Source organism: Lampris incognitus, chromosome 8 (genome assembly GCF_029633865.1).
Source record: "Lampris incognitus isolate fLamInc1 chromosome 8, fLamInc1.hap2, whole genome shotgun sequence".
NCBI classification, from domain to species: Eukaryota; Metazoa; Chordata; class Actinopteri; order Lampriformes; family Lampridae; genus Lampris; species Lampris incognitus.
This window is the reverse complement of record NC_079218.1, coordinates 31,017,943-31,034,769: the sequence shown is the minus strand read 5'-3', so window position 1 is coordinate 31,034,769 and position 16,827 is coordinate 31,017,943. Positions and strand designations below refer to the sequence as shown.

Here is a 16,827-nt window from a genome sequence, read left to right as displayed (position 1 = left end):
GTCCCTCTAATATACTCGTTCCTAATCCTGTCCTTCCTTGTCACTCCCAATGAAAATCTTAGCATCTTCAACTGTCACCTCCAGCTCCGCCTCCTGTCTTTTCATCAGTGCCACTGTCTCAAAACCATATAACATAGCTGGTCTCACAACCGTCTTGTAAACCTTCCCTTTAACTCTTGCTGGTACCCTTCCGTCGCAGATCACTCCTGACACTCTTCTCCACCCACTCCACCCTGTCTGCACTCTCTTCTTCACTTCTCTTCTACACTCCTCATTACTTTGGACAGTTGGTAAACTAGGCTATGGCTGCATACAGTTCAGTAGCAGGCATATCATGCTGTAGGCCCAGAACTAGTAGACCCTCAATTTATAATAATAAGAATAGTAATAAAACATTTTATTTAAAGGCGCCTTTCATGACACTCAAGGTCACCTCACATTAAACACAACAAAACAAAGCAGTGAAAACATTAGCACAATCAATAATAAAGCACACAATAAACAATAGAGCATACATCAACAGGAGTTAAAAAAAATCTGTTGCATGAGCACCTACTTGTCAGCCCTGGCCACCCAGTCAAAGACCTTAATTTTTTTGGCAGGTAATTTTTTACAATGAAATATGTTTTTCTGTCAATTCAAAGTCATCTGTTCTAATACGAGGAGGGGAAAGGTTCAGTCCAATTCACATTTAGATGAATGGGTTTCATTCCTATTCACACCGCTGTGCCTTTAGTAGGCAATCAATGCACCTGTTTGCTGGCTGCTGTGCTAGACCACCCCAATATATAATTCACATAAGTTACCTTGTTATTTTTAATGTACGCCATTTCAACAGTGCCCTGGGCCCTATATGCTTTTCAAAACAAACCCCAGTCCCATTGGTTGTAATGTTTTCTACCCCTCCATTGGTTGCTGTGCATCATAAGTACCTACCCCATTGGCTGTTATAATTTGAATGTTTCCCCATCTGATTGGTTGCTGTCCAACCGAAATTAGGCAACGTAACTGATTCTTTGTAAAAAAAAAAAACATTAGCAGCTGATGAGTGCGAGACGCATGAAACAGGCATGTACTGGTATGCATTAAAATATTTTTTCCTGTATCCGTGTAGATATTCCGCTCATCATTAGTCGAGCATTCAACACCACTGATGGTTTTGGGGGAAAAAACGCTATATATACACACATATATATATATATATATATTAGTCTGTTTTTAAAATATTGTGGCTGATGCTACATTGGGTTGTCCACCTTGACATCGGCTATTTTCATATGATTATCTTCTTATATTAAGACCATTTCTCAGTAAACCTTTCAGAGAAAGTGTGATTGGGCCCCCAATCATCTCAAGGCCCACTTTAAAATTACATTTTTAGCCACACCAGTGCTCGAGTTGAATCCAGCTCAAAAATGATTCAGGTATGATTTGGTCTTTCATTTTGCCCGTCACTAATTCATTGCTCCACTAAAACAGTCTGAACTGTTTAGCTTACTTTGCAGAAGAGCAGAGAGCAAGATGTTGTTGAAGGTCCCTCAGAAGCTGTTGAAGACAGCCCACTACATTGAGCTGGGCAGCTACCAGCACTGGCCAGTATTGATACCTCAGAGAATACGGCTGTACACCTATGAACAGATCCCCCTCTTCCTCAGAGACAACCCCTACATCACAGATGGCTACAGGGCCCACCTGTCCTCCAAACTGTGCCTGAAGAGGTACGTGTTTGTTTGCACTGAGGTCACTTCTCCTTCTGCGGATTTTGTCTTTTTACAGGAATCTGGGATTGTAAACACAGCATCACCATTTATCTACAATGTGAAACCCCCCTCTCTGAGTTTCACTCCCACTTTTCTTCTGCTTCCATGCTTTTTTCATCCATATTAGGTCTCTATTTATTTATTTCTGTTTCTCTCTAACGCTGTTTTTCTGTATCTGTGTGTGTTTGTGTTTCTGTCTCAGTTTTCTGTCTGCCTCTCTCTTTCAATTCTAAATGCTTTATTGGTGTGAATGTTTTATTAACAATATCAGCAAGGCATCTAAGCAAAAATAACCATGTTAAGTCAGGGATAAGAAATAAGGGCAAGTTGTTTTAAAGTTGTGTTTTATTAATGCTTTGCATTAATTGACACCAGCTAAAAAAATATTGTTTAAGTCAAAATGGAACATTTAGGCTTAAATTGTGAAACCATCAAAGAAAGCAAAGGACTGTTGGCCCCTCAATGCTCCTGTTGAGACACCTTTATCCCGAAGATTTGTAGACCTGGATTTGTGTTAATCTGTGTTTAGATGTTGACATTAGGCATGTGGTTGCATAGGTTTATTCATTTAACGTACTCACCAAACATTTGTACTGGGCTTTCATTTTGCACAAAACAGTATTGAAGGTGCAAAGTTGATAACACTTGCTATGCTGTAATACCATATATCAACAGGAATACCACCCACAGTGCCAAGCTTTTTGGTATATTGACCTTTAATGTTTTCTCCCCTCTTGAAGTATCTTCATCCTGTCCAATGAGACTGTGAACATCTGGAGCCACCTGCTGGGTTTCCTGCTTTTCTTCTCTCTGGGAGTTAATGACCTCTCCTCAGTCCTCCCATCCTCCAGGGGCAGCAGTGAAGACTACTTTATCTATGCTATAGGACTAGTCTGCTTTCAGGTGGGGACATGTGGAAGTGTTTCTGTTTACATACATCTAGGGTCCTGTGTATCAGAATCTGTTATTTTTTGTCCAAGTTCCAATTTCAGGAATTTTACAGGATGCGTGCACAAGTGTGTGTATGAAAGAGAGCGATAGAAATTGCACATATCCCTATAATTTGTCATCCCACCATTGCATGGATCATTAATTTTTAAATATCCAAGCACCGTTTATTTTGCAGAACTTTGTGATGGATACTGTGATTGTAGCTCACACATTACAATATTGCATTCTGCTACAACATTTTCAGAATCCCAGACTAGTAGTCTGACTAAAACATACTGTATTGTTCATAGACACAAGGCATAACCAGGCTTTTACTGTATAACCTTGCTCACTACTGTTGAGTTGTGTCTTTTTCCTGGAATTGACCTGTGTACACCCTCTTGGCTCAAGCAAATCCAGGTTTAGATTCATTCAAATCAATCTCTCGCTCTCACTCTCGCTCTGTCTGTCTGTCTGTCTGTCTGTCTCTCTCTCTGTCTATCGCTCTCTGTCTCTCTTGCTCTCTCGCTCTCCAAAACAGTCAGTAAGATTCCAAGAGAGAATCTCCAGATGGTCCTGTGCATTATTTTGGCTATAGAGTGGTTTGGCATTTGTATACATATTTGTGTGACAGTTCTTTGTAAAATTATTTAAGGGGAAAGTGTAAAATATGTGGTGTTGTCACCAATTTGTGTAGAAACTAGTTTGTCGAACTTAATCTCGAGTTATGGAGATATGTTTTGCTTGCATGAACATGTAGATTTGCCTTTTTCTGAAACAGGTGCATTGACAAATACATCTCTACTTGCCCAGGTTTGTAAGCTGTGTGTTGGCATAGTTCTTGTAGTGATAGAGTACACTCCAGTATACAGAGTTGTGGTGTAGTATGTTTGATTGCAGTATATAGTTTATAATGTTGTTGATCATAACCATTACTTAGACAAAATTCTATTAGAACATCTTATACAACACTATATGTTTGTTTGGTTAAGAGTTACCCATTTTCTATTTCACCATCACCTCATATAATAACTTTAAAAAAAAGTCAGCCCACTTTCTTTTGTTATATTTTTTTCTTACCATTTGTTAGCCCATCAGGGGAAAGGGTGACGGGATAGGGGAGACCTACAGGTGGGTACTGGGAAAAATTAATTTCAAATCCAATTTTATTTACTGCCAAGTATGTTTACACATTTTTAGGAATTTGTCTTGGTAGCATGCTAATCTTAAAGACTTGATAATATGAAATAACGATAATAATATGATGATAAATGACAAGAAAATTATACAAAACGATATGAAACTAGCATTTTAACACGGAAAAAAAACTCATAACATTCATGAAAAGGTATCTATATATCTGAAATTCCCAAATATTTATTTGGTGAGTGAGTAAGAAATCTGAGAATGATCGGTATCTCTCGGTGCACAGTGCCAATAAGTCAGAACTAGTGGTCACAGATGGGGATCATCTTTATATCGTGGTAGATGGCTATGCTCTATTCCATATTATTGCAGCTGTAGGAGTAATTTTGAATTGCTCAACTTTCTCTACTTGAACAAGTTTGGAAATATATCATTGTGCATGTATAGCATGTGAATAACCTTTGCAAATCTTTACAGGTCAAAGATAAATATTTACATAGACGGTGACAAATTGGTGATTTGAAGGCAAAAATAAGATACGGATAAAACCTAGCCAATTATGTGTTTAATTCTGTATATTATATGGAGAACTGTCATTAAATTGAGGAGCTTCATGTCTGCACTGTAATATGCTGTATCCTAAACAACAGCAAAGAGTCCACAGCTCTTTGCTCAGATTGCCATTTAGTTTTAGTCGTAGTGTTACTCCTTATAGCCCAGTCATAGTTAACAATCCCCTTCATCATTTGTTGAAGACAACACAAACTGATTCTTCCTCAAAATCAGAATCATGTTTATTGGCCATGTAGGTTTGCGCATACATGGAATTTGACTCCGGTTCCGTGGCTCTCTCAGTGTACTTAAAATAGAATAACAACACTACAACACAACAATCTTCAGATATATAAACAAGGATTGACTTATACAGGCGAAATAAGAGGTGATAAAGTGCAGTGGTGCAGAGAATATATCATCTATTCATCCATTATCCGAACCGCTTATCCTGCTCTCAGGGTTGCGGGGATGCTGGAGCCTCCCTCAGCAGTCATTGGGTGGCAGGTGGGGAGACACCCTGGACAGGCTGCCAGACCATCACACAGGGGCTGACATACACACACACACCCACACACATTCATACCTAGGAACAATTTTTTTTTTAATATGGCCGATTCACCGGACCTACATGTCTTTGGACTGTGGGAGGAAACCAGAGCCCCTGGAGGAAACCCATGCAGACACAGGGAGAACATGCAAACTTCACACAGAGAATGACCCAGGATGACCCCCAAGGTTGGACTACCCCGGGGCTTGAACCCAGGATCCTCTTGCTGTGAGACGACCACACTAACCACTGTGCCACCGTGCCGCCTGAGAATATATCAGAGATGCTGAAATAGATGTTAGCAGGTTACCTACATATATGCCTGAGGTAGATGGACATGACAGAGTGTACCAGCCTGAGAATATATCAGAGATGCTGAAATAGATGTTAGCAGGTTACCTACATATATGCCTGAGGTAGATGGACATGACAGAGTGTACCAGTATATGTACAACGTACAGTACAGTATATACAACGTTGGATTTATTTGACAGTGTTAAGCATTCATTTGAATGACAGCTGGCGGAAAGAAACTGTCTCCTCTAAGCTGTTCTATTGAATCATGACTGCTTAGTGGGAATGGTTAAGGAAAGGTCAAAAGTTGGTGCTCAAATAGCATTTTTTTTAATTCAATTGCAAAATAAACTTTTAAATCATGAGGCTGAAACACTTAAGTCACACAAACAATTTTTGACTTAAACCACTGCATCAGATCATTGAGCATTTTCTTCAAATTGACAACAAATTTATTTCCAAATTCATGGCACTTGCTCAACTTTGTCATAATATATGTCTCCATTCCAGCTGTGTATGCTGTGTTCAGTGGGGTATCACCTGTTCTCGGGCCACCGGTCAGAGGAGACCTGTCGTCGCTGGTTGGCGCTGGACTATGCAGGCATATCTGTTGGCATCCTGGGCTGCTACGTACCAGGCATATTCTATGCTTTCTACTGTAACGTTGTAAGTATGAGCCACTTGAAAAGTAATACTCAAGATGGTGCTCTTTACTGAAATTGCGGGGTTGAAAGCGATGCAGATTAGCCGGGGCACAGCCGAGAAATGTTGGCAGCGCTGACAAAGATGAGGTTAGATAAAACTGTCTGTATCACAGTTCACAAAGAATATTAGCAAAGCAGATCAAGTCAAGTTTATTTGTATAACCCTAAATAACATTTTCAAGATCAAAATGTAGCTGAAGTTAGCTGTATGACCAGGGAAGATCTGCATTTTGGCCAGGGGGAGGTGAGGTGAATATGTTTGCCGCGGGACCCTGTGCTTGGTTAACTTGACTCTTGTCCTCTCTCCCTGCCCACCTCTCACGTAGTTCTGGCGGCAGGTCTACCTGATGATCGTGCTGTCTTTGATCGTGGCCGTCTTCTGCACCCAAGTCCACCCTCGTTACCTCAGCAATGACTGGCGCCGGATTCGTACTGCCACCTTCTGCTGTGTGGCAGGCTGCAGTGTGATACCAGCCTGCCACTGGGTCTGGCTCAATGGCGGATTCAACTCTGTCGTTGTGCAGGTCGGGACTAGCATGTCTGTTCCTGTGGGAGTAGTGGTGGTTAATGGTGTATTTTATTATTCTGTCTGTCTGTCTATGCTCTGTCTTGTCAATTCTCTTTTTCCAGTTCTCTGTTTATATTTCTGTTTAAATCTATGCAGAAAAGACACTTCACAAAACTACAGTGATATGTAGCAAACAGTTCAGTTTCTGACAACTGTCTTTGCTTAACTGATTGTCTTTGTGTGTGTGTAGGTATTCCTGCCTCGTGTGATGGTCATGTATCTGATCGCTGGGTCTGCCTTTGTGTTTTACATCACCAAGGTCCCTGAACGGTACTTTCCTGGTAAGTTTTTCTCTTTTTGTCTTCTAACATTCTCTGTGCTCACTGCCTTTGGGCTTTCTCTGTTTCTATTCCTCTCTCTGTGTCTTGTTGCTGGTCCGCCCTCTTCCTCTCTCTCGGGCTTCAGCACACATAAAAGGAAAATACACTGAGAGTATTATCAGAGTTTCTAGTACTAGAACTTACAACATGTGATTGTGTGTATTAATATTTTACCTCTTGCAAACAGTGAAGTAATTGAAGTCAAACTTATGTGTGTTTGGTTTACCAATTGTAAACAGCCCTATTTGATTTCCCTACAGGAATTAATAAAGTTTATCTTCTTAAATCGGCCAAATTAAAGAAAACCACTAAGTTCCTTTTTGATATCAGAAAGCAAAGAAAATGGATATTCAATTTAATTTCCAATTAATCATTTAAAGTTCACTTCATTTTTTTAGTTTTATTCATAGTTAGAAAGGGTAGAATAATGCAGTTACCCAAATCATCAATTTACTGTTTGATATTTAAATAAGTAATGCAGATTATTAATTTGAAACATCATCTCACAGCCACTGATATGCCAGGATGAAACTGAATATGGGGTTTTATGTGATGCAGTTCATACCCATATAAAGGGCAGTACGACAAGGTTGGCTATAGAGTAAGATCAGTTTCAGCAGAACCTGAATTTAAGGAGCTACCGAATTCATGATGCTTGGAAGAAAAAAAAAGAAGCATATTTTGATGAGGAATTTTTTCATAGGTAATCTTTGATATTGAATATAACTGGGTCTGAGTTTACCTCCTTGAAATTCAGATCCTGAAAATTTAAAAAATGTGAAAGGTTCGGGTTAAAAAAAATTCAGATTGAATATATTGGGTCTAAATTCACACCCTTGAAATTCAGATCTTGAAAATTCAGATTTAGAACAACATTATGCAGCATAAAATCTGGTAGCTTATATTTAAATGGCTGCATTTCAAGGTGTTGTATTCAGGTTTTGAAATTTAGGGAAAACATCCGATCTGAATTTCAAGAAGGTGAGTTCAGGCCCAATTAGTCAACTTGAATTTTTTTAAACCTACATTTTCAACACCTGAATTTTTTTTAAATTCTGAATTTCAAGAAGGTAAATTCTGACCCAATATATTCAAATATCTAAGATTCAATGTGAAAAATTTACACAACATCAAAATATGCTGGTGTGGGTTTTTTTGTTTGTTTTAGTTTGTTTGTTGGGGGGGGGGTTCTAGCATCATGAATTCAGCAGCTTCTTAATTTCAAGTCTCCATCTATTACTGACTACCCCAGATGTTTTTCCAGAATTTTAAAAACTAAATTTAACACCCTGCAATAAAGCCACTTGAATATAAGGTACAGAATTTCATGCGATCTGAATTTTCGAAACCTTTTTTTTTCCATCTGAATTTCCAAGATGAATTCAGACCCAATATGTTCAAATGTCTAATATTAACTGAAAATGTTGAATTATATCAAAATACCCTTTTATACAACATCGTGAATTCAATGGCTTTTTAAATCCAAGTTCTGATTTGACAGATTTAACTGTTTAACTTTAACTCTCTTCCCCAACCTCACCATTAACCACTAACATACAGACTCACACACACACACACCCTGATACATTGGCCCAATCTCAATGTCCACCATAAACCCTGAGAGTGATTCTTTAACAACCCTTACAGACTTATATTAAGGGCACCTTCATGATCAATGTAAATGTGTGAATGCACAGGGGGTGCAAGTGCTCAAAATGGTCTTTCTACTAGAAAGGGGACAACACTTTTTGACATCACAGTGTCACCATAACATTGCCAGTTGTTGCTACTGGGATCTGTGATGTCTCTAACAATTGCAGTTTTAGGAGTTTTTATTTTGAGTTTTACTTTGCATTCTGCATGATCAAGGTGCATAAATGCAGATTCAGTCCTGGGAAAGCTCTGAAATTTTGAATTTTTCAAAAGTGCAGTTTTGAGCCAGGTGGGACAACATTTGGTTAAAAAATACTCTTTCAAGGATTTTAGAAAGAAAGAGGAGTAAGTAAGTGAGTAGGCTCAAAACAAATGAAAACGTATTTGGAAATCATCATGTCATCATTGGACATGCACATTGAGTGTTTCATGATATACATGTAAAATTCTTCTTGCCGGTTCCTTCCATGTGAGCAGTTCCCTCTCTTTACATGTTTTACACTTACAGGGTTTTCCCTGTCATCCCCGTTTTAAACGTCACATTGCAATTAATTGTTGGTTATTCCCTCAAGCGAGGTCTGCAGGACTGTAGATACACAGAACGTGTTCAGTAAGAGCTTGAAAAGTCTGTGAGCAAGCCCTCATGCATTTGTTGATCTTACCATGGGACAACCCTGAGCTCTTGTGGACTTATGCATGCCCAAGTTTGTGAGACTGTGAGTGCAGTCACTGAGATTGAGCCACACACTTCTCCCTTACCCAACCAAGATTCATTGCATTTGACACTTACTCTAACCAGAGTTTGAATAGGGGTTCCACTTGCTATCGTGTAAAGTACATTGCATTGCAATTTTATAATTATGAAATGTATGACTTGGATAAAGTTTGATTGATAGATTGCTTGAAGGAGCTATATAGGGTTTCTGGTATGGGGAAAATGGTAAACATGTATCTCTCTCTCCTTTCTCTCTTCAAGGCCAGCTGAATTACTTGGGTGCAAGTCACCAGGTATGGCATGTACTTGTGGTCATCATGTTCTACTGGTGGCACCAAACTGCTGTCTACATCATGCACTTCAGACACAGCCAGCCCTGCTCAGCGCCATCAAGTAGCGACTAGTTAGGACATAAAAACTAAAAAGAAATTATATAAGGGCTAGTTAGGCTTGCGATGGTGGCCGATTTTTCTGGTGACATACAGTATTAGAGTAACACTGTTGGTATTAACCAAGCACCATTAATATTGGCTCATTATAATTATACAATGGTAGCACATATTATTAGGGTGACCAGACGTCCCGGTTTATCCGGGATTATCCCGGTTTCAAGCTGGGTGTCCCAAGTCCCGGCTACTCTAGCCTGTCTTTTTTTGGTGGGAGGGGATAAAAATCCTTCAATGTATCATGTCCGGTGAGACAGACAAGCTTGTGAGTGTGTGCATATGTGTGTGCATGTGCACGAATGTGCAGTGCACTTTTTAGGGTCCCAGTTTGGGATTTTGAAAATCTGGTCACCCTACATATTTTATTGCTCTAGCACTAATGACTGGCGAGTTAAATTAAAAAAGTTCTCAACATTGTGCCTAACACTAGTCAGCAACAGTGTAAAGGAGTTGGTGGCACTGTCCAGCCACATAATGTTGCTTGCTGGTAAACAATTACAACGCAACCTTAGTGACAACAATTAATCTTCCAAAATTTCTAATACAACATTTTGACAGAATTTACAAAGCTCAATAAGGAGGGTCAATGGCTCCTGATGGTGAACGTAGTTTTCATCAGGAGCAACAGCACTTTGAAAATGGTACCATTAGCACAAGGCTAGGCCTAGCATTGATTGGCTGATACTCATTAGATAGAACAGAAGAAGATGATAATTAATTCAAACAAACTCAACTAAGAACTGACTGAAGGTGCCTTGCAATTGATGGCTTTCAAAAATATCTTACCTTTTATATAATGGTTAGAAACTGAGGCCCTTAACAAGTGACTACTGATAATCTGCTCACTGTTCATCATCAGCTGATAAGGACCAGTGTTTTATTAAGTGGTGAGTCACTTAACCTGTTGATATTGGCTAAGAATTGTACTGTACCTAAGAAGCTAACTGCAGAGACTTGGAGCAGAACATCTGAGGCCAAAAAAACATACTTTGCTTTATTTATGCTTGCGCACACTCAAGATAGCTGTTGTAATCTGGGGTTGTTCGGCATGTTGTTTGTGCACGTCCTCCAAAATTAGCGCTACTTTTCTGCAAGGTGCAATATGTGACAGGTGGAAACAGAAGCGAAGCTGACAGAGCTTGTCTCTGTCCTGTCCCCTAGTGGATAGACCTTTTAAACCGCCAGTCAGACAAAAAATACACGGATGAATATGGGAACAATGTCGCTCTCATGGCAACCACTTTGCGTATGCTTAGAGTAATTAAAGTATGCTTTTAGGCTAACACAAACTTGCACTAGGTGACAAGGTGAGCCAGTAGCTAATAGGTAAAAATGTCATCAGTCCTGAATCTAAACCACTCTAGAACACTGGACAGAGAATGATGAAAATAAGGCTTTAGGGTGGATGAAAGTGTGCATCCACAAAGCTAGACGTTAGAATTCAAAGCGAGAATTCTAGTTCTGTGAAAAGGGTCAGTCATTGTAGATACTATAGATACAGTAGTGTTTGGATTTTGTTGCTTTCAGTAGCCACCATGTTAGCTTTTTAAACCCACTGCCTCATGGAGGTTGCTGTATGACAAAGGCAAAAGTTTTGGGCATCTCAACACTGTGCTGTTTATTGTTACCTGTTTGCTGGAAGTACTTTTAATTTTAGTTTTTAGTAAAACATGGCAAGAAACTTGCCAATCAGGGATTCATTCTTTCTTTCTTCCTTTCTTTCTTAGTATAGACGGGTTTCCTGTTTACAGACATTACTGGGTGCGTGCGCAGCCAGGGAGCAAAACTGATTTGGTAGCTCTCAAAAGATTATGCATCTCATAATCTTTTGAGAGCTACCAAAGCGGTTCAACATTGAAAATGTTCAACATTTTCCACCCATCCTTTTGGCGGTTTGTGCAGTTTATTGCACAACAACTGCACATCATCTTGGCTGTATCTGGTTAAAATCTCTGCGCTGTAGCTGCTTTCTGCCCCCTAGTTGCACACGCATCACTGTGATGACGTTGCACGGAAACCCTCCTATAGTCTTTATCGATTATAAGTAGCTTAATTATCCCAAATCAATCAAAACTCTTTTTTTGTCTCAATATTATGCAATGATACACAGGCTTTTATCCATGAGCTCTTAAACAAGTCAAGAAGCTTAAAGTGTAGGTTTATTCTTCTTTCTTTTTTTTTAACCCAGACCTTATTGAAATATTGTTTTGCATCAGTTAGAATTGTACAGGTGTACAGGTAAATATGTTAATGATCTGATAGATTCAATATTGAGAAACCTGCTGAATCTTCCTGCAGGGCCTCACTTATGTAATCAATTTTGTGAGTTTATTGAAATGCAAAGAAATTGAAGGCCAAACAAAAGTTATAGACAATTTAAAGACAATTCTGATAAGTATTCACATATTTGCAAGTTAAAAAAAAACGATCTACAGTCAAAATTAGAGACCTATCAAATGATGTTCATCATCTGAACGTGTGTTATCACATTCTGATACACTGACAATGTTATTCTCTCAAGTTTCAACCAGGTTGGTTGTTTTTTGTTTTTGTTTTTTAATCACCAGATGTTCATGAAGTGATACTGCATTGATGGGATTTGAGTTTGTATTTGTGGGATTTGGTTTGCATTCCAAGATTTGCACTGTTTTTCCTGAACAAATGTTTAAGGGGTGACATTAGGACAGGGCCTTTCAATGTTGAAGCTCTATTGCTTTTCTGTTGGTCAAATCATCACGGATTGATTGACATGCAGATATAACTGGAAGTGTTCAGGTCAATCAACATGAGCATCAAGTAATGGTGGGAAGTCCTAGTGTTTCAACACACTCCGTTCTTTCGGACTGTCCGAGAGTAGAGAGTCGATTCTGAATCAGTCATGAAAATAAATTATGAAAACAAATAAAAAAATCATGGCTATCCCCGGCGGCACAGTGGCACAATAGTTAGCATGTTCACCTCACAGCAAGAAGGTCCTGGGTTCGAGCCCCAGGGTAGTCCAACCTCGGGGGGTCATCCCGGGTTGTCCTCTGTGTGGAGTTTGCATGTTCTCCTCATGTCTGCGTGGGTTTCCTCCGGGTAATCTGGTTTCCTCCCACAGTCCAAAGACATATAGGTCAGGTGAATTGGCCATACTAAATTGTCCCTAGGTGTGAATGTGTGTGTGTGTGTGTGTGTGTGTGTGTGTGTGTGTGTGTGTGTGTGTGTGTGTGTGTGTGTGTGTGTGTGTGTGTGTGTGTGTGTGTGTGTGTATGTCAGCCCCTGTGTGATGGCCTGGTGGCCTGTCCAGGGTGTCTCCCCATCTGCCGCCCAATGACTGCTGGGATAGGCTCCAGCATCCCCGCGACCCTGAAAGCAGCATAAGCGGTTCGGATAATGGATGGATGGATGGCTGTCCCCATCACTCATTTAATAGATGAATTGAACATGGCAAGGCCCCCCGGCACAGAGACACAGACAAAAATGGAAGTTGAAGGCTCAACAGCTTGTTAATTAACACACAGTTAAATTCACCAATAACAGCTAACATGACAAAAAAAGTTAAAATAAGACATCTATAGGATTTGTATGGGAAAGAGGTGCACTGCTCCGCATCTCGTTCTCTCTATTTCTTCTCTCCCATGTTAATGAGGCTAACAGGGCAGCTGGTCTGCACCCCACTCCACCACAACGACAAACCAAATACCACGGGTCACACCTTAATCCTACATGTTGAATGAGTTATTTTTAATGGTTTGCTTTTTGAACAACTGACCGTAGGCTCCAGCATCTTACACTTATGAACTGCTCACTCTGTTCATTCATTCGCTTCACTCACAGATTCAATTAAATGTGATTGTCAGCTAGTAAAATCAAATCGAACATTTGGCAATGAACAAGTTTGTTAATGTTGATAAATTTGTTACTGGAGAATAATGAGCTTATTGCGAAGGCAGCCTTGCTTCAGGCTCGTATTTGTTCGTTCTTTCCTGAATCTCTTGAATGGGTTCTTGAACCTAGATTGTACTCCACAGTCTCCTGTATTTGCTTTGTGGTGGGCTCTGCGGTCATCGAATCAGTTTGTTTGACTCGTTCGCGTGTGAGCCAATTCAACTCTGTCACTTATAAGAATATGTTTATGAACAATTCATTTGCGAATAGCCCATCACTAGTGGCAAGTACCAATATGTGACTGTATGTGTTCAGATGAAAAAAGTAGTTTGAGAGGTGTCTAATTTTGATTTTAGCTCAATTTTTTTTTTGTTGACTCACAATTTTTTAATACATTGCGATGTTTGTTGTTTTGAGACTCAATGTCTTCAAGATTAATTTGGCATCATAATATATTCTCTTTTTTAATAAACTCACAAAATTAATTTCATATTAAATTGTTTCATATTCAGTCCATATTCTGGATGGATAGATACAAACTAAATGAAAATACATGTGACTGTAGTGTTAGCTTCCTTTTATCAAGGAGATGTATCATGGCGTGCCCTGTTGGACTGTGTTGAAGTCCAGCAAGACAATCCAACAAAGGAGTGTTTCTCAATACAGAAGTGACTGGTGAAGTCTTTGTTTTTAGGATTCTGAATGTTGCCCGACAATGTTTTATTGAGGTCTAGGTTAAAATCAAGTGAACCTATCCTTTCAAGGTCAGGAAAATTCCAGTCCCTCAAAAAAAGAAATATGCAAATACAGACAAAGAACAAACGTTGTTTTAACTCATTTCATTGGCTGAAGAAAAGAAAATAAGAAGGAAACAAATGTGAGAAAACTTCATTTTATGAGTTTTCATCTCCTAAAGTCACTACTGACCTACATATTTGCAAATCAAATCCTCCAGTGTGTTGATTTATGGAATCTGTTCTGTGAATGTAAAGTCAATTTTGCACGCTCTCCAGTGTTTTGGCCCTGACATACTTTCATGCAGTCGGTTGGGTAGGGTTAACAGTATTATTTTGTTCTGACTGTAACATGGACACATACGCTGACATGAGCTGATGAAATAAAATAAGGCCAAGTGAGATCCTCTACTAGTTTTATTTTCACATTTCAGGACAGGTTCAACTACATGTCACAACCCTTTTGCAGAACAATCTTTTCAGCTGCCTCATCACCACATTGTTTTTTGCCTTGTTTCCTTCGATTGTTTGACAGCATTTTGTAAAAAAAAAAAAAAATTCTTACCCTACCATTTTATTTGCTGGTGTTAAACAATAAATTGTGAGCTTGTTGAATTCAGCTCGTTCACAAGTTCTTGTCAGATGAGTTCTTGTTGTGTGTTGTTAAATGTTATCCCATGAGGCCAGTGAAATCAAGTGTGTCTTTCTACATGAGATTATTTCATGTAGTGGTTTTATTTAATGAGGTGGTTTTATTTCATGATGTGGTTTTATTTCAGGCTGTCAGCACCTCAGACTCTGGGACTGGAAAATGCACTGTATGCTTTTGCCTTTGAATTGTTGCTTTGGTTTTTATTAACAATGGCCTTTTGAGAACCATGATTTGGTTGACTTTGAATGACCTTTTACAACTGTTTTTATTTGTTGTTACTCGTATGTGTTTGTATTTCATATCATTTCTGTGATCATTTTAATGTGGAAGTTGATGAGTTTTCACAGCAGAGTGGACCATTATGTCTGAATGCTGGTACTGATTTAAAAGTTGTATTATATATGAATCTGTAAAATATATTTTCCAAAATTTTGAATGAAATAAAGGATGCTCTACTGAATACTGTGATATTGGGACTTGTGTTATGATAACTCCAAAGCAGGCTTCTCTTTTTTCAAACTTCTAGATGACAATGGAAGGTCAGCAAGTCCAAGATAGCACATAACATGACCACACTCTTGCCCTTAGAAGACACTGTAGAAAATCTGGATTACAATGGAAGGTCAACAAATCCAAATTAGCACAATAACGCCCTTAAAAACCAAATGTTAATTTACCAGAAGGCAGTTAAGAATGAGAGATCAACTTACTTCTCTGAATTGATATCTAGAAATAACGACAATCCTAAAGTTATCTTTGGGGTAATTGATTCTGTTATTAATGGTCCCTCTATTAATCTTTCTTTTTTTAACCTGATGTTGAGCTGTCTGAAAAATTTCTCACCAACTTTGTAAATAAGGTGGAGAATGTCAGAATCAGAATACTTTATTCATCCCCGAGTGGAAATTGGGGAAATCAGATCCCAAATCCAGCCTGGCCCTTGCATTCTTTCCATTCCCCGTGTTAATTCTGCCTCTTTTACCCAGTTTCAACCCATTACAATTTCAGTGTTAGAGAATAGTCTCCAATATGAACTCCTCCTCCTGCATCTTAGACATCATCCCCACTAAGCTGCTCAAGGAGGTATTTTCCACTGTTAGCCCTGTTATTCTGCAAATTCTTAATAATTATTTGGCATCTGGTTCTTTTCCAGACAGTTTAACCATGCCAATGTTCACCCATTGCTAAAGAATTCTAATTTGGATCCCCTGTCCTTAAGTAACTACATACCAATCTCCAAATTCACTTTTTTTATCTAAGGTTCTGGAGAAAGTAATTTAATCTCATTGATACTGTTATGAACACTAATGGTGGGTTTAATGGTTTCAAGTCTGGTTTTAGAGCACAGCTCTAGTTAAGGTCACCAATGACCTATTGCTGACTGCAAACAGAGGGAACTGCTTGACTTTAGTTCTTTTAGACTTAAGCACTGCCTGTGACATGGTCAATCACAGTACCCTCTTACATTGCTTAGAGCAGAGGTCTTCAACGTTTTTCAGGCCAAGGACCCTTTGGCTGATAGAGACACGGCAGAGGGACCCTCTATTGTATAAATATATTATATAGGGACCCCTATCGTATAAAATTGTGTTGCTTATTAAACCGTGCCAAAAATAATGTGTAGGGCGGCCTGTAGTGCCATGTATAAAAGTACTTTATAATGGTGTATACAATGCTAAGCCATTAAAATAATTATTGACAGTCATATATTTATAGAACAGTTTTCTGTAATTCTTTTTTTATTTAGGAAACTCAAGAATGCACATTGACTTACATTATTTGTACAGAAGTGAACTGAATAAGTGAAAGATGATAGATAAGTGAAAGAAAATATATATATATATGACAATTTCTCTCATTGACTACACGAACGTGTGTCTTTTTTTTTCCTCTTATCTCAAAACCAGCAGCCCGAGCAACATGGCGCTGCCCC

General features: G+C 38.9%; 1 protein-coding gene across 2 annotated transcripts; it reads left to right on the top strand.

The window, feature by feature from the left end:
• Positions 1–1,521: 1,521 nt before the first annotated feature.
• On the top strand, positions 1,522–9,713 carry LOC130117278 (progestin and adipoQ receptor family member 3-like). 2 transcript variants are annotated; one of them, XM_056285487.1, is made up of 6 exons: positions 1,522–1,718; positions 2,501–2,663; positions 5,743–5,898; positions 6,263–6,460; positions 6,695–6,785; positions 9,454–9,713. In XM_056285487.1, exons 1-6 carry the CDS (start codon positions 1,522–1,524, stop codon positions 9,594–9,596), a joined length of 948 nt encoding a protein of 315 aa, XP_056141462.1. In that variant the 3' UTR covers positions 9,597–9,713. The 2 variants fall into 2 exon arrangements, with proteins under 2 accessions (XP_056141462.1, XP_056141460.1); XM_056285485.1 differs by having other exon boundaries at positions 2,501–2,687.
• Positions 9,714–16,827: the final 7,114 nt, after the last annotated feature.

Excerpts from the sequence above, each read along its gene's own strand:
- LOC130117278 (XM_056285485.1), top strand. The coding sequence starts at position 1,522 with ATGTTGTTGAAGGTCCCTCAGAAGCTGTTGAAGACAGCCCACTACATT. Across the intron at positions 2,688-5,742 it reads GGACATGTGGAAGTGTTTCT|CTGTGTATGCTGTGTTCAGT; the intron begins GTTTACATACAT and ends TCTCCATTCCAG. Across the intron at positions 5,899-6,262 it reads ATGCTTTCTACTGTAACGTT|TTCTGGCGGCAGGTCTACCT; the intron begins GTAAGTATGAGC and ends CCTCTCACGTAG.